This window comes from Loxodonta africana, chromosome 9 (genome assembly GCF_030014295.1).
Source record: "Loxodonta africana isolate mLoxAfr1 chromosome 9, mLoxAfr1.hap2, whole genome shotgun sequence".
In the NCBI taxonomy this organism is placed as follows: domain Eukaryota; kingdom Metazoa; phylum Chordata; class Mammalia; order Proboscidea; family Elephantidae; genus Loxodonta; species Loxodonta africana.
Window position 1 is genome coordinate 44,879,861 of NC_087350.1, and position 19,324 is coordinate 44,899,184.

Sequence of the window (19,324 nt, forward strand, 5' to 3'; positions counted from 1 at the left end):
GCAGTGGTGCCCTGTGAGCTGACAGAGCCCAGCCAGTTCAGAGCAAGATTCTGCGTGCCCCTAGACCAAGGGGTGGGGTATAGTCTTGACATCTTGTTTTACGCTAGGAAGGATGAACAAAACCTTAACTCCTTTAATTCTCACAGCACTCCTAGTTTACAGAGGGAGCCCTGGTGTTGCAGTGGTTAAGCACGATGGGCTGCTAACAGAAAGGGTTGGCAGTTTGAACCCAGCAGCCACTCTATGGGGGGAGAGATCGGCAGTCTGCTTTTGTAAAGATTTACAGCCTTAGTAACCCTATGGAGGGAGTTTTACTCTGTCCTATAGGGTTGCTATGAGTTGGATTTGACTCAAGGGTAACAGGTTTTTTGTTTGGTCATCACGTTGGTATTAAAAGTGATTGCTGCGGAGTCGACTTTAAAGCCAAGTGTGTCGGTGTAGAATGGATGCTTTCTTATAGATGCACAGGGACTATACAGAGGATTAAATTATCAAAAAGGATGAGAATTCACACAGCAGATGGTGCCAGAGCCAGTGTTCCAACTGTACCTGCCTTACTCCGGGGCCGGCACCGTTTGCTAAACGTTTCCCAAAGGCCTGGGCCTTTGCTGGGCACTTTAAAAACATTGTGTTATTGATTCCTCACAACAACTTGGCCCATCATGGAGGTAGGCATTGTTAGTTCTGACAGTCATTTGGGGCCATTAAGTCCCAAAAACAAACTGGCAGCTGGCCTTCCCACCCCAGGCTCTGCTCACTCTACCACACTTGCCTCTTCACTACCTTGTGGATGAGTAGACTCAGGAAACATGGCTGCACGTCCCAGAGGACTTGTTGAAAATACAAGCTCCAAGCCCAGATTTAGGCATTGAGGCTTTACAAGCGTGAGGCCCGCAGGTCTATCAGTATGTGTTTAACTCCCCATGTGATTTTAATCGTTGGTCATTTTAATTCTCGGATTCCTCCATCTACCTCTCAATCTGTGCATCTCTGTAGCCACTACTCCAGGCCAATCAGTGTCACCACTCACTCGAGTGGCTACAATAACCTCCTAGTTTGCCTCTCTAATTCTGTATTTGCCCCTTCTACCATTTAGTCTCTGTACAAGGGCTAGAGGGATATTTTTAAATCAGATCAGATTAAATTTCTTCCTGCTTAAACTTCTGGTGGCTTCCCCTTACACTGAGAATAAAATCCAAACTCATCATCCTGGCGTTGAGGCCCTGTGGGACCTGGCTCCTGCCTGTCTCTGACCTCATTTGCCTATATATCTGTGCATAAACTTTGAGTTCCACCCACATAACGTTCCTGCCCTGAGGCAGCCTTCTCTACATAACATCCCTACCCTGGGGCAGCCTTCTCTAGCCAGGAGCCCAGGAGTGGGGGGCCTGTCTTACAAAACAGATGTCAGGTGGTCATGGGTGGGAGCTATCTAGTCACACTCCATAATTTTCCCCACCCAACCACAGACACATACTCCTAGTGGGCCAGTTCCAAAGCAGGAAAGAAGCTGAAAACTTAGGATATATGATCCTCCAGTTTGAGAGACCCAAGGGTCATAAGTATAGAAAACAGTTGGGGGAAAGGGGTTTAACAGCTGCCTCAGATGCCCTCTTGGGGGTGTCTACAACCCCTGGCACACACCAAAGCATTCTTTTATTAATAACAGCTCCCATATATTGAGCATTTACTATGTACTGGACACTGAGCCATGTACTTTATTCATTTATATGCATTATTCCATCTAATCTCACAACATCCTTAGGAGCTAAGTATCACTCCATTTTCCATGTGAGGGAACTGAGACATAGAGACGTTAATTGACTTGCCCGAATTCACACAGCTAGGGAGTGGCACAGCTGGGATTTGAACCCAGCCTCTAGAGTCCTTCTACTACTGAAAGTCCTGGTCGATGACATAAGGCAAGAGAAAGAAATAAATGGCATCCAATTAGAAAGGAAGAAATAAAACTCTCTTTATTCACAAGCAACATGATACTGTACGTAGAAAGTACGAAAGAATCTACAAAACGCCACAGGAACTAATAGGTGAGTTTTACAAGGTCACATGAAACAAGGTCAGTGTACAATGCTGGTCTACACTGCACCCCTATGGGAAATGCAGAAGGTCCTTTGGACTGAATCTGTGGACTGAATGGGAAGTGGTGTGCCCTAAAGCTCCTGAGAGTCAGACGCCCGTGGTGGAACCCTGCTCTGCCACTCTTCCACTGAGTGATGTGGGCAAATGACTTGCTCTCTCTATGCCTCAGTTTTCTCATACCTCAAATGGACATAAAAAGAGCATTGGCCTTGTGGGGTTGTTGGCAGGGTTCCCAGAATGCATGCATCTAAATCCCTAAGCCTGGGCTGGCCCACAGAAATTGCTGTGATTGTGTTCACATGCTTTTGTCCAGGGAGTGCACGCTTGGAAAAGGGGGTCAAGGTCTCTGCTGGAAATGCAACCAAGGTGAGAGGTAAGGCTTTCGGCGTCAAGCCTCCCAGCACCATGAGCCCTGTTTGTTCATCCTTGTTTCCCCAGTGCCTAGCACAGGCCCTGACACGTGTCTGTAGAAGCAGGTCAGCTGGCAAGCCAGTGGCACCTCGGTCTGCAATTACAGCTCACTGCCACCAGGTGGGTTCTGGAGCCTGGGTTGTGGCCCTGGTGTTAGCTGGGACTTAACTACCTATGGAGAACAATTTAAATTTTTGATCAAGGACGCCACTGACTTCTCTGAAGTCTGACTCCTGCAGGTTCTTCAGAAAGCCAGCATTTTACCTTATTTGGGCATTTCTGTCTGGGAGGCATGAAGTGTGAGCCATGATGGTGTTTAATTCCACTTCACCCGTCATCATCCAGAGGGAAGGGGCCTCGGGACATATAAACTTTGGCTGTGGGGACAAGATGCCTGGGTGGGGGAGGCAGTGTGTGGAGGGTGGTACCAGGGGCTACCAGAGGCTTCGAAAGCCTAGTGGAGAGGCGTCAAAGGAGAGGCACTAGGCGAATGCATAGAGACAGAAAGTGGAATCGAGGTTACCAGGGTCAGGGGCAAGGGGTAATGTGGAGTTATCGCCTAATAAGTATAGAGTTTCTGGTAAGGATGATAAAAAAGGTTTGTAAAACTCACTTATTGGAAATAGCGGTGATGGTTACACAACATTGTGAATGTAATTAACATTACTGAACTGTACACTCGAAAGTGGTTAAAATGATAAATTTTGTTATATACATTTTACCACAATAAAAAAAAAAACTACCAAATAAATAACTGTATGAATAAAACTGGCTGCCTGTTTAAAAAAAAAAAAAAAGGAGAGGCGAAGTTTGTGACCGGGGGTGGGAGGAATATCAAGGATGGCTCTGTCACCAGCCAGAGGCAGGAAACCCCAGATGGAGCCTGCATGTGAACACATCAGTGTACTTCCCTGCCTGTGCCCCACCAGCCAGGGCATGAGATGACTCCCACAAAGGAGGGTGTATGTGGGAGTACCATGTGAAGCTCCAGATGGAGGTGACCTGTGTGTCCAAGTATGAATTTCCAAGTTTTTGCAGGGGTATGTATGTGTGCATGTGCACACATCTGCAGGAGGATGCAAGGAGAGATGTACCCACAGGAAGCCTCCAGGCATGCTCACCCAGCGGGTTACAGGGGTAATACCCTCATGACTGGTATATGTGCAAGCACAGGTGTGAATTCACAATCCCCAGTGCACACACCACCTTGGGCCAGGAAACCTGGAGAGAAAAGTTGGGTCCTGGCCCTTTATGGACAGAGAAGCCCCTTGGCCCTAACTTGATGGTCTCTCTGCTCCTTGGTCTCCTTCAAGGAGGGTCAAGTGACAGGTGCCTGAGTATTAGGAGATTCTAGCATTTGGAGGGCCCTTGGTGGCCACGTTGGCCCGCCCCACTGGCTGCTTGAGCCTCTTCAACCCCTTTCATTTTGGCCACAAAAATGGAAGAAAAAAAAAAAAGTAAGTAAAGATTTTGGGGAAGTAAAGTGAGGCACCAATATTTGAGAAAAAGAGAGTCAGCTGAAAACCAGAAGAAATTTTCCTGGCTCCTCCCAAGATTTCCTGTTGCTTTGCACTGTAGCCAATCTCTTTGGGAGCTGACAGCTTGGTTGTGACAGATGGAGTTTTCCTAAGGGGCAACACAATGGTGACTTTCAAAACCAGTAAGTGGAACAACTCTTGCAGCCCCCTCTCCAGCTTCTAGGCCCTGTCTATATCTCCTTTTCAAGCAGACAAAAGTGTTCACCTATTCAGATGCTAAGTGATAAATGTTCCAAGTAATTTTTATTTTAGAATACGAGAGGTACAAATGTATTTACAGTTGTACATATACAATCAAATAATATATATCACAGTTTTGTAAATATCATTTTGGATAAATATTTACAAAGTTAAAGTGACCATTTTCTGGAAGTAGAACGCAGTTTCTTGAAAACTCTATACATTTTATATTTTTCATTAATATTATTATAGTTTCTGTATTTTACAAAACGCCCTACGAGAATTCCGGTAAATGACTGCAAAGTGGGAGAAGCGACACCAGAGGGCGCGAACGGCCGGAGTTTGGGGAAAGGGGAAGGGGCCAAGGGTGTGGGCAGGCGCGGCTGAACCCTCTGGAATAGGGCACCGCTTGGAAGTGCTTTCCGGGCAGAGAAACCAGCTAGCCTCAAGAGCAGCGAAGCCAGTCTTGCCCTCCTCTTACTGGAGTGTGCTTTAAACCAGCCTTGAAGAGGAGGAGGGGAAACCTTCCCCTTCCTAAGAATGAAGTCAGAGCTGAAGAGGGGCGGCATTGGTCCAACTCCCTCGTTTCACAGGTGGGGAAACTGAGGCCCAGAGCGGGGCACGGACTTGCCCAGAGTCCCACAAGTGTATTTATGTGTTCCCTTCACCATCAACCTCCCTGGCACACTGCAAAGTATTTGTGCCTCCTTCATCCTCGGGGAGCCAGTTTTGGGGATAAGGTAGCCAGAGCAGTCGCCCTGACAAGGTCTCATCAGGGCTCTTCTGGCACGGATTCTTCTCCCCAGCTGCTTCTGGTCCCCATTATCCCCCCAGCTCTCAAGGTCATGTGCGTGACTCCCAACGCTGCAAGGCACCAGTCCCAGGAGGCAGGAGGAGCAAACAGAGGTGAATGGCTTCCTCCTTTCCCGCCACCACCACGCCCCCAGGCCTCACAGGGATAGGGAGGTCGCGCTCCTTTACGAAGCAGGGAGCTTTCTGTGGGGGCAGTGGGGGCTCCCCCTTCCCTCCTGTGAGGCCCCTCGAAGACTCTCAGCCCTTCTCCTGACAGAGCGGAATGCCAACCTGGACGGCCGGTTGGACAGAAGGGAGTCTAGGGGTAGGGCTGGGCAGGTAAACTCCCCGAAGAGAAGAAGGCTTCCGGAAGAGATGAGAAGTTACAGCGGCCGGGTGGCATGAGAAAAAGACGTCACCCCTCAGTGTCCTCATCTGTAAAATGGAGCGAAAAGTGTGCCGGGGAATCACTTCCGCAGCGCACCTGCTGCGCGGAGCCCCACAGCCGCACGGAAGGAAAGGAGCCACGCTCCCAGGCTCCCGCGCCGCGCCCCTCCAGGCGGGGAGGCGGGGACCCTTCCCGGCAGGCGCGCGGGCGCACCGCTCACAGCACCATGGCTGGCAGGTGGTGCGCGGCGGCGGCGGCGGCGGCGGCGGCGAGCGCGGGCGCGTGAGCGTGCGGGGCGGGCAGCGCGGGCGAGTGCGCCTGCAGCGCGGCGCTGGGCGGCCGGTGGCGCGCGCTCTTCTGGTGGGCGCGCAGGCCGGCCAGCTGCGAGTAGGCGCTCTGGCACACCTGACACTTGTAGGGGCGCTCGCCCGTGTGCAGGCGCACGTGGTTGCGCAGCGTGGACGACTGGCTGAAGCGGCGGTTGCAGAAGCGGCACACGAAGGGCTTGTCCAGCGTGTGAATGCGCATGTGCGAGCGCAAGTTGCTGCGCGAGTTGAAGCCGCGGTGGCAGATGACGCAGCGCATGCGGCCCGCAGTGCCCGCCGCCGAGTCCGCCGGATGGAAGTCCTCTGGCCGCGCGGGCGGGGTTCGGGGGGGTGGCGGGAGAGGCCGGGGCAGGGCGGGAGGATGAGGGAAAGACAGACGGAGGAGGGAGAGAGAGAGCAGCCCCGTTAGAGCGGTGGCTGCCGAGGGCCAGACATCCCCACTTCCCTGCACTCACACGCACGCGCTGCGATCCCAGGGCCCAGCCCGTCTGATCGTGGGATGGTTGATGGATAGATTGGGGGCGCTGGCAGAGGTATGGGAGGGGCAGCGAAGGGCCCTGACCTGGGGTCAGATAGGAGTTGACACCAGATTGTCCCTATGTGACCTCGGGGAAGTGACGTAGCCTCACTAAAAAATAAACCTCTTTTTTTTCATTTGTAAACCGGGAACCTAGTACTACCTAAACAGGGCTATGCACTACAGGAAATAACCATAAAAAGCAGGCATCATTGAAGGCTTACTCTGTGCTAAGCCCTTTACATGTCTTCGCCCATGTATGGGAAGTGCCTGGCTCTTAGTAGGCTTTCCATAAAGAATAGCTATTATAACCACCACCACCCTCCACCCCCACACCAAATTTTTTAAATTCATGTAGTGGTTGCTAACTAAAAGGTTGGCAGTTCGAATCCACCAGGCACTTCTTGGAAACATTATGGGGCAGTTCTACTCTGTCCTGTAGGGTCGCTATGAGTCAGAATCGACTCCACCACAGCAACGAGTTTTTTTTTTTTTTTTTTTTAATTCATCCCATAAATATTTACTGAGTGCCTACTGTGTACTAGGGAACAGCACTTCGGTTTTCTCATCCCTGAAATGGAGATAATAATAGCATCACCCCCATGGGCCTGTCGTTAGAATCAGTAGAGTTCATGTTAGTAAAACATTAGCTGCAGAGCAAGGGCTCAGCACATGGTAGTTCATGAGCCTCAGGTTCATTCCCTGTAAGGTTAATCGGGCATCACAAGCATCTCTCCTGTGCCAGGCGCCAGGGACAGGGCAGTGATGTACAGATTGGCAGAGCTGGAAGGGCGTTTGACATCATCTTGCCCAACACCTTTCCTTTAAAATGGAGAGACTGAGGCACAAAGCTATTCCCAAGATTGCACAGCAGAGCTGGAACTCCAATCTAGGCTCCCTCTGCCCAGCCCCTTGCTCTTTATGCCATGACCTGCTACCTCTCTGGTGTCCCCCCACCTGGTCCCAGGATAGTCCATCTGGCCAGGAAGCAGGAGCACTTCCTTCACCCGTGCCACAATCATGGAGGCAGGCTCCAGGGGTATCAGCCTTCTTGGACCGGTAGGCCCCATCTGCTTGATGCTGCCAGGGGTTGAAGCAGGGTCCCCAGGAGCCAGAAGCCACCTTGCCTCACACATATTCTCTCCCTGGGTTCCCCCCTCCGTGAGTCCTTTGTCATCAATGCCTTTTGAAGAATACCTACCATGCTTGTTTTTTTTCTGCTCCTCCTCTAGCCCGGGCACACCCGGGATCCCCAGGAAAGTGTTGTGTGAGTTTCCGTACCACACCAGCAGTTCCTGGTCAGGAGGGATCATCTGCAGGGGAGGAGGAGAGAGGAGAGATCAGGGAGGCCGCGGCCAGGGGATGATAGTAGGAGGCCTCTGCACATCCCCTGCCTGCCGCCAGGAGACAGCTATCCTGGCTTCTGCCGTGGAGATGTGCAGCCAGCCTCTGCCTTGAGAGAGCCACATTTGGGTCCATTTCCACCAAGCATCCCTGGTGAGCTGCACAAACAGAGGTCTTTGGGCAGCTCTGCACTTCAGCTGCCCTCCCTGCCCAGGCCTTCTCATCAACTCTGTACTAGCTCTGCTGCTGGGAATAGAGCTGCCTCCCGGCCACAGCAGAACTTTTAAGCCAACAGCAACAAAACAGAAGCTTTGCAACCAGCAGAAGTAACAGAAGATCGAAAGCTAGAAAACTTTTCATTTCTTACCAAGGGGAACCAGAGTCACAGGGCTGAGCCAGATGTTTCCGAAGAGTGTGGGCTGTGGGGAACCCTAAAGCACTTGGTTACACCCTGCCTGATAATGTTGTGGAAACACATCTCTCATCCAAAGCACCCATAAGGCAGCACCATACCACGCATACTTCTCTACCCATTACAGGGCTCTGCGTGATCCCAGGCACACAGATTGATTGATGAACGCCTCCCACCTCAGGAAATATTGGGGAACACAGTCTTAAGCAAAATCCATTTCGCCGTGTCCTAGGTTGATGACAGGGATGACAGGGCTCTGCTGCTCTTTGGTGAGGACCTGCCCCAAGGAAGAGGTGAAGGCTGTCAGTAAAGAGGGCTTTGCAGTAACCATCAGGAAGGCTGTGAAAGGCCTGTTCCTGAGGCAGCACTGACCATAAACCCCACACTCCAAGGCATCCCCAAGAGATTGGAACTCCATTCCCTGGCCAGAGAGAAGCTCCCCTTCCCTCAGGTGGGTTCTGACCTCAGATTCCTGCCACACTTAGAATCCTGTCTGTTCACCACACCTTTCTTCCTCTGGAAGAATCCCAGCCTGGTCAGACCCAGGAAGACCCTCAGAGCATCACAGAGAGCTTGTGCAACCTCGAAAGGACAGGTAAGCAGAGAAAGAAGAGTGTGGGAGAGGGAAGAAGGGTCCAGGAAAGTGTGAGGGAGCCTAGGTGACTCCCATCCCCCTGTGACTTGGCCTGGAGTCACCAGCCCCTTCCCAGCTGAGCCCACAGCCTGTGGGGTGCCACATCAAGGCTCAGGATAAGTGGGTAATGAGAAGCCAGGCAGAATATACCACACCAACGCAGGGTGATGGGGGCTCAAATATGTAAAAGCAATGTGCGGTCCCTGAACTGTCAAAGACAGCAGGCAACTTAGAATCTGGTACTGCAGTGAGGCTTTGGGGACTCTCTGGTCATTTACAGTCATGGCCACTGTCCAGAAAGCCAGCAGGTCAGAGCTAGAGGCCCCCGCTGGAAAAGGGGCAGAGAAGAGAGAGGGTTTGTGAACCTCTTAGAAAAGTAGAAAAGTAGACAATGGAAATTCATGGTGAAGGAAGCCACTCTACACAAGATGGCGTGACAAGCCATCTGTCACCAGGTCCCTGAGTAACCTTGGTCAGAGCACTTCACCTCTCTGAGCTTGTCTACTCTAATGAGGGGGTTGGGAGCATGATTCCTGAGGTCCCCCCAACTCTAAGACTGATTGTAAGACACCTCCAACATTGACCTGACCTCTGGCTTCAATTCTTAGATGAAAGCAGACATTTATTCATCACGATTCTTCTAAAGCAACTAAAAAAAAAAAAAAAAAAAAACTAGCCCCCATCAAAAAGTCTGAACATAATCCCTCAGGGAATAACGCTGAAGAGGGTTCTGGTTCAAGGCCTAGAGTCAGACAGGACGGGGTCCATTCAGGCTCCCCACTTGGAAAGCGTGTTACGACTTTGGGTGAGGTGCCGCATGTCATTGTGCCTCCGTTTCCTCAACTGTAAAATAAGGACGGTAACATAGCTCTTGCCTCACTGAGTGCTTGCTGGGGTTCAGCAGGTCCCACACATAAAGCTCTTTACACAATCTTTACTCAGCAGCGCTTGTTATTATTTTCCCCAAGCCTGGACCTCTGGTCTTTCCTTGCTCCTGGGCACCTCTTATCCAGACACCCCTTGTGATCAAGCCCCAAACTCTCAGAGAATCTGACAGTGACCTCTGGCTACTGAGTTCCTATGGTATCCTCACAGAGCCCACAGGGTGACCAGGGCCTTGCCTTCAGTGTCCAACAAGAGCATAGCCTGGGGCCCGCATGCCCTGAGGACAGCAGCCACACTCAGGTGCCATTACTTCCCAGCTTCACCTTCCCTGGGGAGAGGAGCTGATTGCTCCAGGACAGATGTGGGATGGAAGGGTCAGAAACACAGCTGATGTTGCTCTTGAGCTACAACTTGACATCCAGACTCAATGTCTGGATCAAATGTCTAAGTCAACACCGATTTTTTTATTTTAACTGACAACAACAATTATTAAGTATAATGATGATGATGATGATAACAGTGACGATGAATGAGAGAGTCAGAGCCAAGAACTTCCAGGATTGCACAAACCCTGAATACTACTATTCATAATGGTTATTTAGAATATTATTTTTTAAATACGAGCTTCGATGGTGACTCTTTTAACATAAGAGTGAGTCATTTATTACTTACACATTTTTATTGTACTAAAATTAGTTTTACTAATTTTAAAAATGAAAACTGTAATGCAAACACACAGACAAAAATGTATAAACATGTAAAAGGGCGTATAATGAAAAGTAACTCTCCTTCCTACTCTCCATGCCCAGCCACTGTCACGGGTTTCTTGTGTGTCTTTCCCCAGAAAAGCTTGTCATTTTGAGATTATTTAAAAATGCTGATTTCAAGTTCACGGAGAGCAGTGTGATGGACAGAGAGACTTCCATTTTCTACATGATACATCTGACTTTTTAATAAGAATAATAAACACATAATACTTTTATACTTTTTTTTTTTTAAGAATGAAAATCTATTAAGAAGAACCTACTGGAAATGAGTAACACATATCCCGAGACAGCTAGAAGCCACGGGCTCTTGAACCAGCGTCAGGGGAGGCAGCCGGCACCAAGCCAGGAGCCACCATCTCCAGAGCCAGGAGCCTCCCTCAGCCCTTCAGAGCCCTGAGAAGCCAGCTCCAGGCCCTCACCCTGATCTCTGATCTCTCTCTGCTCCCAGGCACCCTCTTGGAAACCCGAGAACCTGCAGTTTCTTGCCTGACATCGTGATACTACTGTCCAGAGGCTCCCACAGTTCTACGAGCTGACTGCTTAAGTTCCAAGAATGGCCACGCCATGTCCCCTCTCTAGCATTATTTCTTTACAGCCAACACTCAGGCCTAGCCAGCTGGTGCTCTTTTCAGGGACTCATCGACTTTTTTTTCGGGAGCAGAGAGAGGCTCAGGACACACAGTAAACAAAGCAATTCTCAGAGAAACCAAGTCTTGTAGCAGAAAACCCATGCCACCAAAACTCTGGAGAACATCAGTGCCTAAATCTTTGGTTGACAAATTTCAAGATCTCTCAACTTATATTTCTTAACCTATATCAGCCCAGAAGTTCTATCGTGCCCAATTTCTGAGTTTTTATTATAAATCGAAAACAATGGTGGGGGGTTAGTTTGTTTTCCTAATAAAAATTCATGTCACACGATTAAACATTCTCCCAGAGGGGGCTAAGGCCCCATGTGGTGCAGAAGCCCTAGTCTAGAAGGATCTCAGTGTCATCTGGACAAACATCAATTTCCATTGTACCACAGATGTCCTGACACGGCAATTAATAGAGTTCCAACAAATAGCTATTGGCAAGGGAGGCCACACGGCATGATGATCAAGAGCTCCAGCTCGGGGGTCAGAGAGGCCTGGGTTCAAATCACAGCTCAACAATGGCAAATCCACAAACCTTAGTTTTGTCATAGTAAAATGGGAGTAATAACAAAAAGCACCTAACAGGGCCAAAAGTATTCTACCTTTTTTAAAAAGTTGCAGAGGGTCTTAGCATGGTGGCTGGCACACGGTAAATGCTTCACAACAGTAGCGTTATTAATGGTGCTTATTATTAATAATCAGAGAGCCTTATCTGCAACCACTGATAAGCAAGATCAAAAGTAGCAAAAAAAAAAACTACATTCAGGGCACGGTATTTTGCCAAAGAACAGAGAGGAGAACATCTCTGAGAATTTTCTTCCCAATTACAATATCCAAAACATTGATATATTATTCTGAAATCCTTTTCTTATGCTAATTTTTGGACTCAGACAAGGTCTGGGACAACTAGTTCCCTTTTCCTGGAAGAAATGGGTCCCCTGTTCCCCTTTCGACCCAGCTCCCATCACCTGCAGGAAGACTTTTATTCATTCGATATTTAGTGCCCACTTTATGTGCCTTTGGAGGGTTGCTATTTTGTATTTGTGGAAATTTTTAGAGAATCAATAGTATATGCTGCTTATGGAATAAAGATGTTCCTTCCCATTTCTGGCAATTAATAGGCTATTGTTATGCAATATAAATAGCAGTCTTGAGTTTCAGAAAGATTAAAAAAACAGTTCACTCAATGGTCCCTCTCCTGGGCTAACTCGCACACACACACAGAGCAAACACCTGTCTTATCCCAGAGACATCGAGAGAGTGGCCTGGGGGAGCAGCAGTATCTTCTGGTCACGCTGGAAGGGCTGCTTGAACTCAGAGTCTTGGCCCTGCCACATGAGTGGTCACATACACCCAGTCACACAGTTTGTTCAGTACATGGAATCTGAAGTCATGACAAAACCCAGGTGGGTTTGAAAAACTGTCACCAAGAAAAATGTCCCCAACTTTGCTTATTAAAAGTAAAATGGGTGATTTTTTTGTCCCCTTATCTCACGTTCAAATATCAGTATACGATCCTTCTTAGTAGGTTTACTAATTCTGTAAAAGCGTTCATAGCCAAATTGGTGGTATTTTATGTATACAGATATATATGTGGAAACCCTGGTGGCATAGTGGCTAAGACCTACGGCTGCTAACCAAAAGGTCAGCAGTTCAAATCCACCAGGTGCTCCTTGGAAACCCTATGGGGCAGTTCTACTCTATCCTATAGGGTTGCTATGAGTCGGAATTGACTCGACCATAACAGTTTTTTTTCTTAATATATATGTGTATATATATGTGTGTGTGTGTATATATACATATATATATGCTACAATATATATCTGGAGCCCTGTTGGCACAGTGCTTAAGAGCTTGGCTGCTAACCAGAAGGTCGGCAGTTTGAATCCACCAGCTGCTCCTCAGAAACTCTATGGGGCCGCTCTACTCTGTTCTACAAGGTCACTATGAGTCGGAAACAACTCAGTGGCAACGGGTTTGGTTTTTTGGGTTTATATCATATATATAATTCCTGATCTTCTTTTATCTACTTTAATTCCTGATCAAATGTAGAATATTTTTATTTTGTTTTCTTATCTTTTTGTTAATCTTATAATCAGATTCTTCCCTGGAGATATTCTTCAGCCATCTTTCCTCTGACTCTGAATTTCTGTATAAATGTCTGTCAATGCTTCCCGACTGTCCTGTTTTCAGCTGGCGTGACCTGCACAGTAAGCTGAGACTGAGTCCCCCTTGTCTGCCCCAGCTGGGAGCCCTTTGCCAAAAGGATGTAAAAGTTCCGGGTCTGTCTCCTAAGTCAGTGTGTGTGTGTGTGTGTGTGTGTGTGTGTGTGTGTGTGTTGCATGGGAGGGATGGGCTAAGCGTGCGTCCTCTGTATCATCTGTATTAGGATGGCTGGAAGGAGTGTACGAATATGAAGATGTGTGTGTGTGTGCGCGCACGTGTGTGTGTGAAGGAGGGATGAGGATCTATGAAGAGGGTTTCAGATACACCTGAGGCCAATTCTAAGATGTCTGGTGGTGGAGATCCCTTGATGGCCACAGGAGCCACTCCTGCCCTGGGCTTGGGCCACTTTCAGTCCTACCCTCACACTATCTCACTAGCCGTCTGACCTCACTTAACATCCATGCCATTTTTTTATCCTCCACTTCCTGGTCCCCCCTAGTATCACCCCCCTGGCCACACCAGGGCCCAGGCAAAGGCCTTTCCACTGTCATCTCTGGGAAATTCCCTGGGGCCTGGTTATTTAGGAACAAGGCTCACTCATGTTCCAGAAGCTGGTAGGCCCCAGCACTCCTGGGGGCTTTAGAGCCTGGGGCTCTGAGTTCCAGGGAGAAAATGGACCGCGGAACTACAGGAAATCATTTTCTGGCCCTGGGGAGGCTCTTCCAGACCACCCCAAAAACTCAACCAAGCTTCAACCACACTCCAAGGTGCATTGTCTTCCTCTCCATGGGGGAGCAGAGGCATAAAGTCCAGAAAGGTGTGATGGGAGCAGGGCCCACCAACACAGCACCCACAGCCAACTTGCCACAGGGAATTCAGGACAGCTTCACCTGCTCCTGAGCCAGCCACTGAGCCAAATGTCACATTTCCTGCCCAGGGAGGGTCTGAACAGCAGACAGTGTGGCCCGCCTCAGCTTTGCCATCAACCCTTCCCCACACACCTTGAGCTCTTCTGCCTCTGCCCAAGCATTTCCCTACTGGGAACCCTCTTTCTCCTTCCCACCTCCCCTCTGCCCACCTAACCTTCCCTTAGCCTTTACCTCCACTGTGGAAAGTGATAACTATCTGTCTGCACTTCACCCTTTCTCTCTCCTAACGAAGGAACAAATGCTCTGAAAGAGCTCCTTAGTCAGCCTGCCACCAAGTGAGACCCAGTTTCCCCTGCTGCAGAGTTGCATGAGGATTAAATAATGTATATACAGGGTCTAGGAGAAGCCTAACACAGGGAATGGTCAGTACATGATAGTTGTGATTGGAGTCATTATCCACATGCCACAGGTGCACCATGCTTGCAGAATGAAGGACAATGCACAGCTGAAATGCTTCAGACACAATGCTCTCTCCCACCCAAATGCATTCCTTGGGCTCCCTTCCTACACCTTGCCCTCTGTTCCTCTGTGACCTCTGAACCCCAGGACACGCTCAGCAGATACCCAAGGACATCACTGTTGAGGTGCTCATGACACTCACAACGGCATAAAGTCAAATGTTCCATCCTTTCTGATCTGCAGCAGAGAGCTTTCCACCGAGGCCACAGTCCTGGAGACCCTGACGCCTGGGGGCCTGGGCAGGGCTGACTGGACCAAAGTCAAGGCCCTTGAACCTCGACCCCCTGTCCACCATTGTCCCTGGACATAGTTGCCCCCCCTCCACACACAGACATGGCCGCCATACAACAGCACAACGAGCTCACCTCGATGGCCTTATAGAAGATGCTGGTGCCGATCTGGACCACCTCCAGGTTCTGCTCCTGCTCATTGCGTGCACACTTAATGTAGGTCATCCAGCTACGGTGGTCCTCTTGGCTGGCATCGATGAAGTAGCGCACTGTACCGTCCTCATTGAACACCTGGGTGCAGGCAGAACAAGGACCGGGTGAGGCGGGGCTGTGCCCGCATGTGCCGCCTGTGTTCAGGGCCAGGTCCTGTGCTGAGTACGTCCTCGTACTCTCTCTCTCTCTCCATCCTCACCACAGTCCCAGGAAGCGGATATAGCTATTATCATCTGTTTTCCAGCTGAGGAAACGAAGGCTTGGACAGGAGAGATGACTTGCCTGAGCTCATGCAGCTAGAAGTGGCAACAGCAAGTTGACTCATGAGCTGACCACGATGTGCTCCTGCTGCCACACTCTCCCCATCCCCAGAAAAGGGCCTCCATGGCACTACTGACCAGGCTAAGTGGCCTCTAGCTAGCTCTCCTGGGGAGTGCATAGGTGCTCCCCACAGCAGTGGGAGCATTGGCTGGGACCTCAGAGGGAACACGAGAACCTGGAGATGGAGGCTGGCTCCCTGTGGCACCCTGGCCCAGATAGTCTTCCAATGGGCAAACCTTAGCCCTTTTGTTAGAGCTTCCAAGGGCACTCAGAGGCCAAACCTGACCCAGAAACATCCTGGAGAAGGTAACCAATAGCCCAGACCTACCAGGGAGGAGAAAGTGAGGTTGGGATAGGCCTCTGGGAGGTCCCCCTGTTCTCTTTCTCCTCCTCCCCTGCAGAGTTTGTTACACTGGACTCTGCTAGGGTCTACCAGATGGGGGCTGTGATGGAGAAGCAGAAGAGGGTAGTGGGCTAGAGGGAATAAGGAGATGGAGGATAAGATTAGATAGGGGCAGGTGGGTGCACCAGCCTGGCCTCTGTGGGTTCCTGGCTCTGCAGGGTAACAACCCCAAGAAGAAGAAGGCTGCAGGACTGGGTTTATTCTAAGCTGGCTCTCCCTGGCATCCGAACGCTGGAAGTGGACAGTCAGAAGGACTGAGATGGAAGCCTCCCTGAATCTCAATTTCCTTCTGTAAAATGGGGATAATAGTACTATTCAGAGGGCTGTTGGAATCATGCACAGGGGGTCATGCAGGCGGGCATTTGGAAACTGACTCAGTGCCAGATCAGCAATAACCGTTTTCACTGTCATTATCTGCCTGGGGCTGGGAAGCTGATTCCCGGGAAGCACCAGCCCCTGCCATGGCCATTCTCCATTTTCGGCACTACCATCCCGAGCCCAGGGCTGGCTTTGACAGGCTTCCTTCAATGCTTCCTGGAGCCAGGGAAAGAATGTGAGTGATTGGGGGATCGTTCCCAGACACCCAGCCCAACCCAGTGGCTTCCCAGCTCACAATGGGACCCTGGAGAAGCTATATCACATCTCTGGGACTCAGTGCTCTCATCTGTGAAGTGGGGCCAACAGTAGTCTTGCTTGCAGGTTTGCCTGGAAGAATCGAATCTGATTTTTCAGAATCTGACTGTCCTTGCAGCACAGATTTGGGGGCAGGGGATGTTATTTCAAAGTGCCTTTCGGCTTGGGGAGTGAGTTCCAGTCAAATGGCAGCAAAGGGTCCCGCCTCCAGGGGCATCCAGCCGGGAGCGTCTGTATCTCCCAGGGAGTGCTAAGCGGCCGCCGCGCTCCTAGCTGGCCTCCCGCAACCCTCTCCCCTGGCCCGCGCTACCTCCCACATGAGGTTGTTGTTCTTGCAAATGTCCACGTGCTCCGGGGCAATGACGCGGCCGGTGAAGGGGCCCATCTCGGTGCCCGCCTTGATCCAAGTCTTGGAGAAGATGCCAAGGCCCTCGCCCGGGATGGAACTCTGCGCAATGATCACCTCGGCCGGCAGCACCAGGCTGGACAGCTTCTGTACCTCTGCGGCCGCGGAGGCAGAGAACGCGGTCAGAGACAGAGGCTGGGAAGGAGCGTCCATTTCCCCGCAGGGGACCCCTGCCCCAGTCCTGTCCGTCCCGGCCAACCCCAAACGGACCCAACTCCAGAGAATTCACTCCGCTCTCTATGTGTGTGGCTGGAAGCTGGTAGTTTGGAGGCTCAGGGTCGCGATCTCCTCTGTTTGCATCCCGGGCGCCTTTTGGTGCCCTCCAAATCTAGAGGTACTTTGGGGCTCGTTTCTACATTTTTTTGTTGTTGTTGTTACTCCATGAATTCTCAAAGCACAAACACGCACACACACCCAAAAAAGTTTAAGAGCTGCTGAGCCGACCAAACGTGTCGTTTTATAGATGGAGAAACAGGAGGAGGCGACGGCCACTCCGCGGCGGTTCCTCCTGTCACTCTGCGCCTACTGCGCATCCTGGCTCCTCGCACAGGGCTCTGGAGGAGGACCTTTCGGGGTTCAGGGAGGCCCTGCACCCAAGGTGGGTTGGCAGCTCTGAGAACAGACCTCGGGCTGGGGAACTGCGGAAGCAGAAAAAAAAAAAAACGACGGCGGCGGCTGGCCGGGCTCAGCACCTGCTGTGTGACCTAAGCGGGCCAGGGTCCCTCTCTTCTCTGCGCCCAGGGGCCCAGGTGCCAGAGACGGGGGTGCCCAGGCCTAAGCGAGCCGGGTAGTCGGCTCTCTGGACGGAGAAGAGCCGAGGCAACTCCCTACCCGCCGAAGCCCCCAGCGGGTCCTCAGCGGCCAGGGTGGGAGCAGCGAGGCTCACAGGGGCGGCCTCCGTGTCTTACAAGGTTCCCCTCTAAGCTACCTGGGAAAATACCCGGGGAGCGGGCCGGCTGAAAGGGGGGGGTTAAACGATGTCCATTGCAGCGCGGCCGGCAATTTGTCACGCTGTTAAAGTGATCGCATTCATTCGGCTCCATTCGAAAGAAATTGCTAATTCTAAATTCATTAGCCCTGGAAGAATGCTGTAGCAGTAAATTGTAGCTCAATGCGGAGGGGACTTGTTTAAAAGGGGCCGAGGAATTCCCCTTACAAAAAGGGGGGATTAGATGGTTGACATAACGTGAATGGAAGTGGAATTAGTCTTCACGGTAAATTAAGAGAGGAACAGAAATCGTAAAGGGGGAAGAGAGGGCGACGCGCAGAGATGCCAGCACCGGGGAAAGATATTGTTTGCGGGTTGATGAATGAGGAATAAGAACTTGAGACATCTTAAAGAAAAGAAACTTTTCTCGCTCACTCTTTCTCTCCCTCGCTCTCTCCGCGGCTTTTTCTCCCGGACCGCCCGCCCTCCGCCCCCTCCGCAGCCCCGCTGCCTTTTAAAGTTCTTGGTTTAAGTGGGAACTTTCGCGGGTCAATCCCAAGTTAACTAAATGAATTTAAAACCCCTTCTTTTTGAGTCAACTGCTATTACACGCCTAGTAAGGTTTTAAATGCCGGGAACCCGCCGGCTGAAAAGGGAGAGGCCTGGCCAGGGAGGTGCAGGGGCAGAAGAGTCTGCAGGCCTGTACTCCTGGTCCCTTCTACCAGCCTTGCGGAGTGCAGGCCACAGCGTGACCTAGCTTGGCTGCACGCATCCTGGTTCCACGAACGGGGAAACTGAGGCGCACGAAGCGTCCAGAGCGCCCAGGTTGAGGCGAGAGTCGGCAAGGCCGGGTCTCCCCGCTGCATCCCGCGCATCGGACAGGTGAGGAATCGGGGCCTGGGAAGAAGGGACCCGGCTGGCCTCGACGGCGTGACTCACCGCCGGAGAAGGACTGCGCCAGGACCTCGGCGGTGAAGGCCGTCTTGGGGCTGGCGTGGTGGCTCTTGTCCTCGAAGAGCTGCTCACCCAGCACGTTGCGCCAGCGGCCATACAGGAAGCTGTGGAGGATGTCGGAGGTGATAACCTCGGCCAGCGCTAGCCCCGGCGCCTTCAGCCCTGTCTTGAGCACCAGGGCCTCAGCCGGGAGCACGGAGCCCATCATGGGCAGCCCGGGGCTCGCCGGCGCCTGGGACAGACGGCCGGGCGGTGCGCTGAAGTGGGAATGTGACGGGCGAAAGGGGAACAGAGGCGGGGAGAGGAGAGGGCTGCGAGTGAGGAGGAGAAAGAAGAGGAGCAGGGGGAGGACGATACAGGAGAGGGTGGTTGGGAGGAGAATGAACAAGAGGGAGAGAAGCAGAGAGAAATGGAGAAATCAGCAGAGGCGGCGCAAAGGGCTGGAGAGGCAAGGGGGAGGCGGAGGCAAGTGCAGGGGTGCCGGGTGGGTGGGAGGTGGATGGCTCTTGGACGCGCTCTCGCCTCTCGCACACCCAGTCGGAACGGTCTTCCCCTTGGCAAAATCTCAGCGCCTTTATAGGAGCCGCAGTGACCCTCCTAATTGGTTATTAATGACCCCCTGACGTCGGAGGACAGACTTGTACCCGGCCGAGCTGGAGGAGCCTTCGCCGCGAGAGCGCGAGGGGCGGGGACGCGCGGGCAGCTCAGCACCTTCTCCTCCCCTCCCGGCCCCTCCCGGGTCCTTCCTCCCCA

General features: G+C 51.4%; 1 protein-coding gene across 1 annotated transcript; it reads right to left on the bottom strand.

Moving 5' to 3' along the window:
• Positions 1 to 5,625: 5,625 nt before the first annotated feature.
• PRDM12 (PR/SET domain 12) lies at positions 5,626 to 18,779 on the bottom strand. Its single transcript, XM_003407564.2, has 5 exons — positions 18,557 to 18,779; positions 16,594 to 16,784; positions 14,849 to 15,004; positions 7,454 to 7,565; positions 5,626 to 6,038 (listed from the first exon to the last, which is right to left on the bottom strand). The coding sequence occupies exons 1-5, from the start codon at positions 18,777 to 18,779 to the stop codon at positions 5,626 to 5,628; spliced, it is 1,095 nt and encodes a 364-aa protein (XP_003407612.1).
• Positions 18,780 to 19,324: the final 545 nt, after the last annotated feature.

Coding starts and splice junctions, on each gene's coding strand:
- PRDM12 (XM_003407564.2), bottom strand. CDS start 18,779: ATGATGGGCTCCGTGCTCCCGGCTGAGGCCCTGGTGCTCAAGACAGGG. Junction 16,785..18,556: donor GGCGCAGTCCTTCTCCGGCG/GTGAGTCACGCC, acceptor CCGCGGCCGCAG/AGGTACAGAAGCTGTCCAGC. Junction 7,566..14,848: donor TCTTCTATAAGGCCATCGAG/GTGAGCTCGTTG, acceptor CCTCCCCTGCAG/ATGATCCCTCCTGACCAGGA.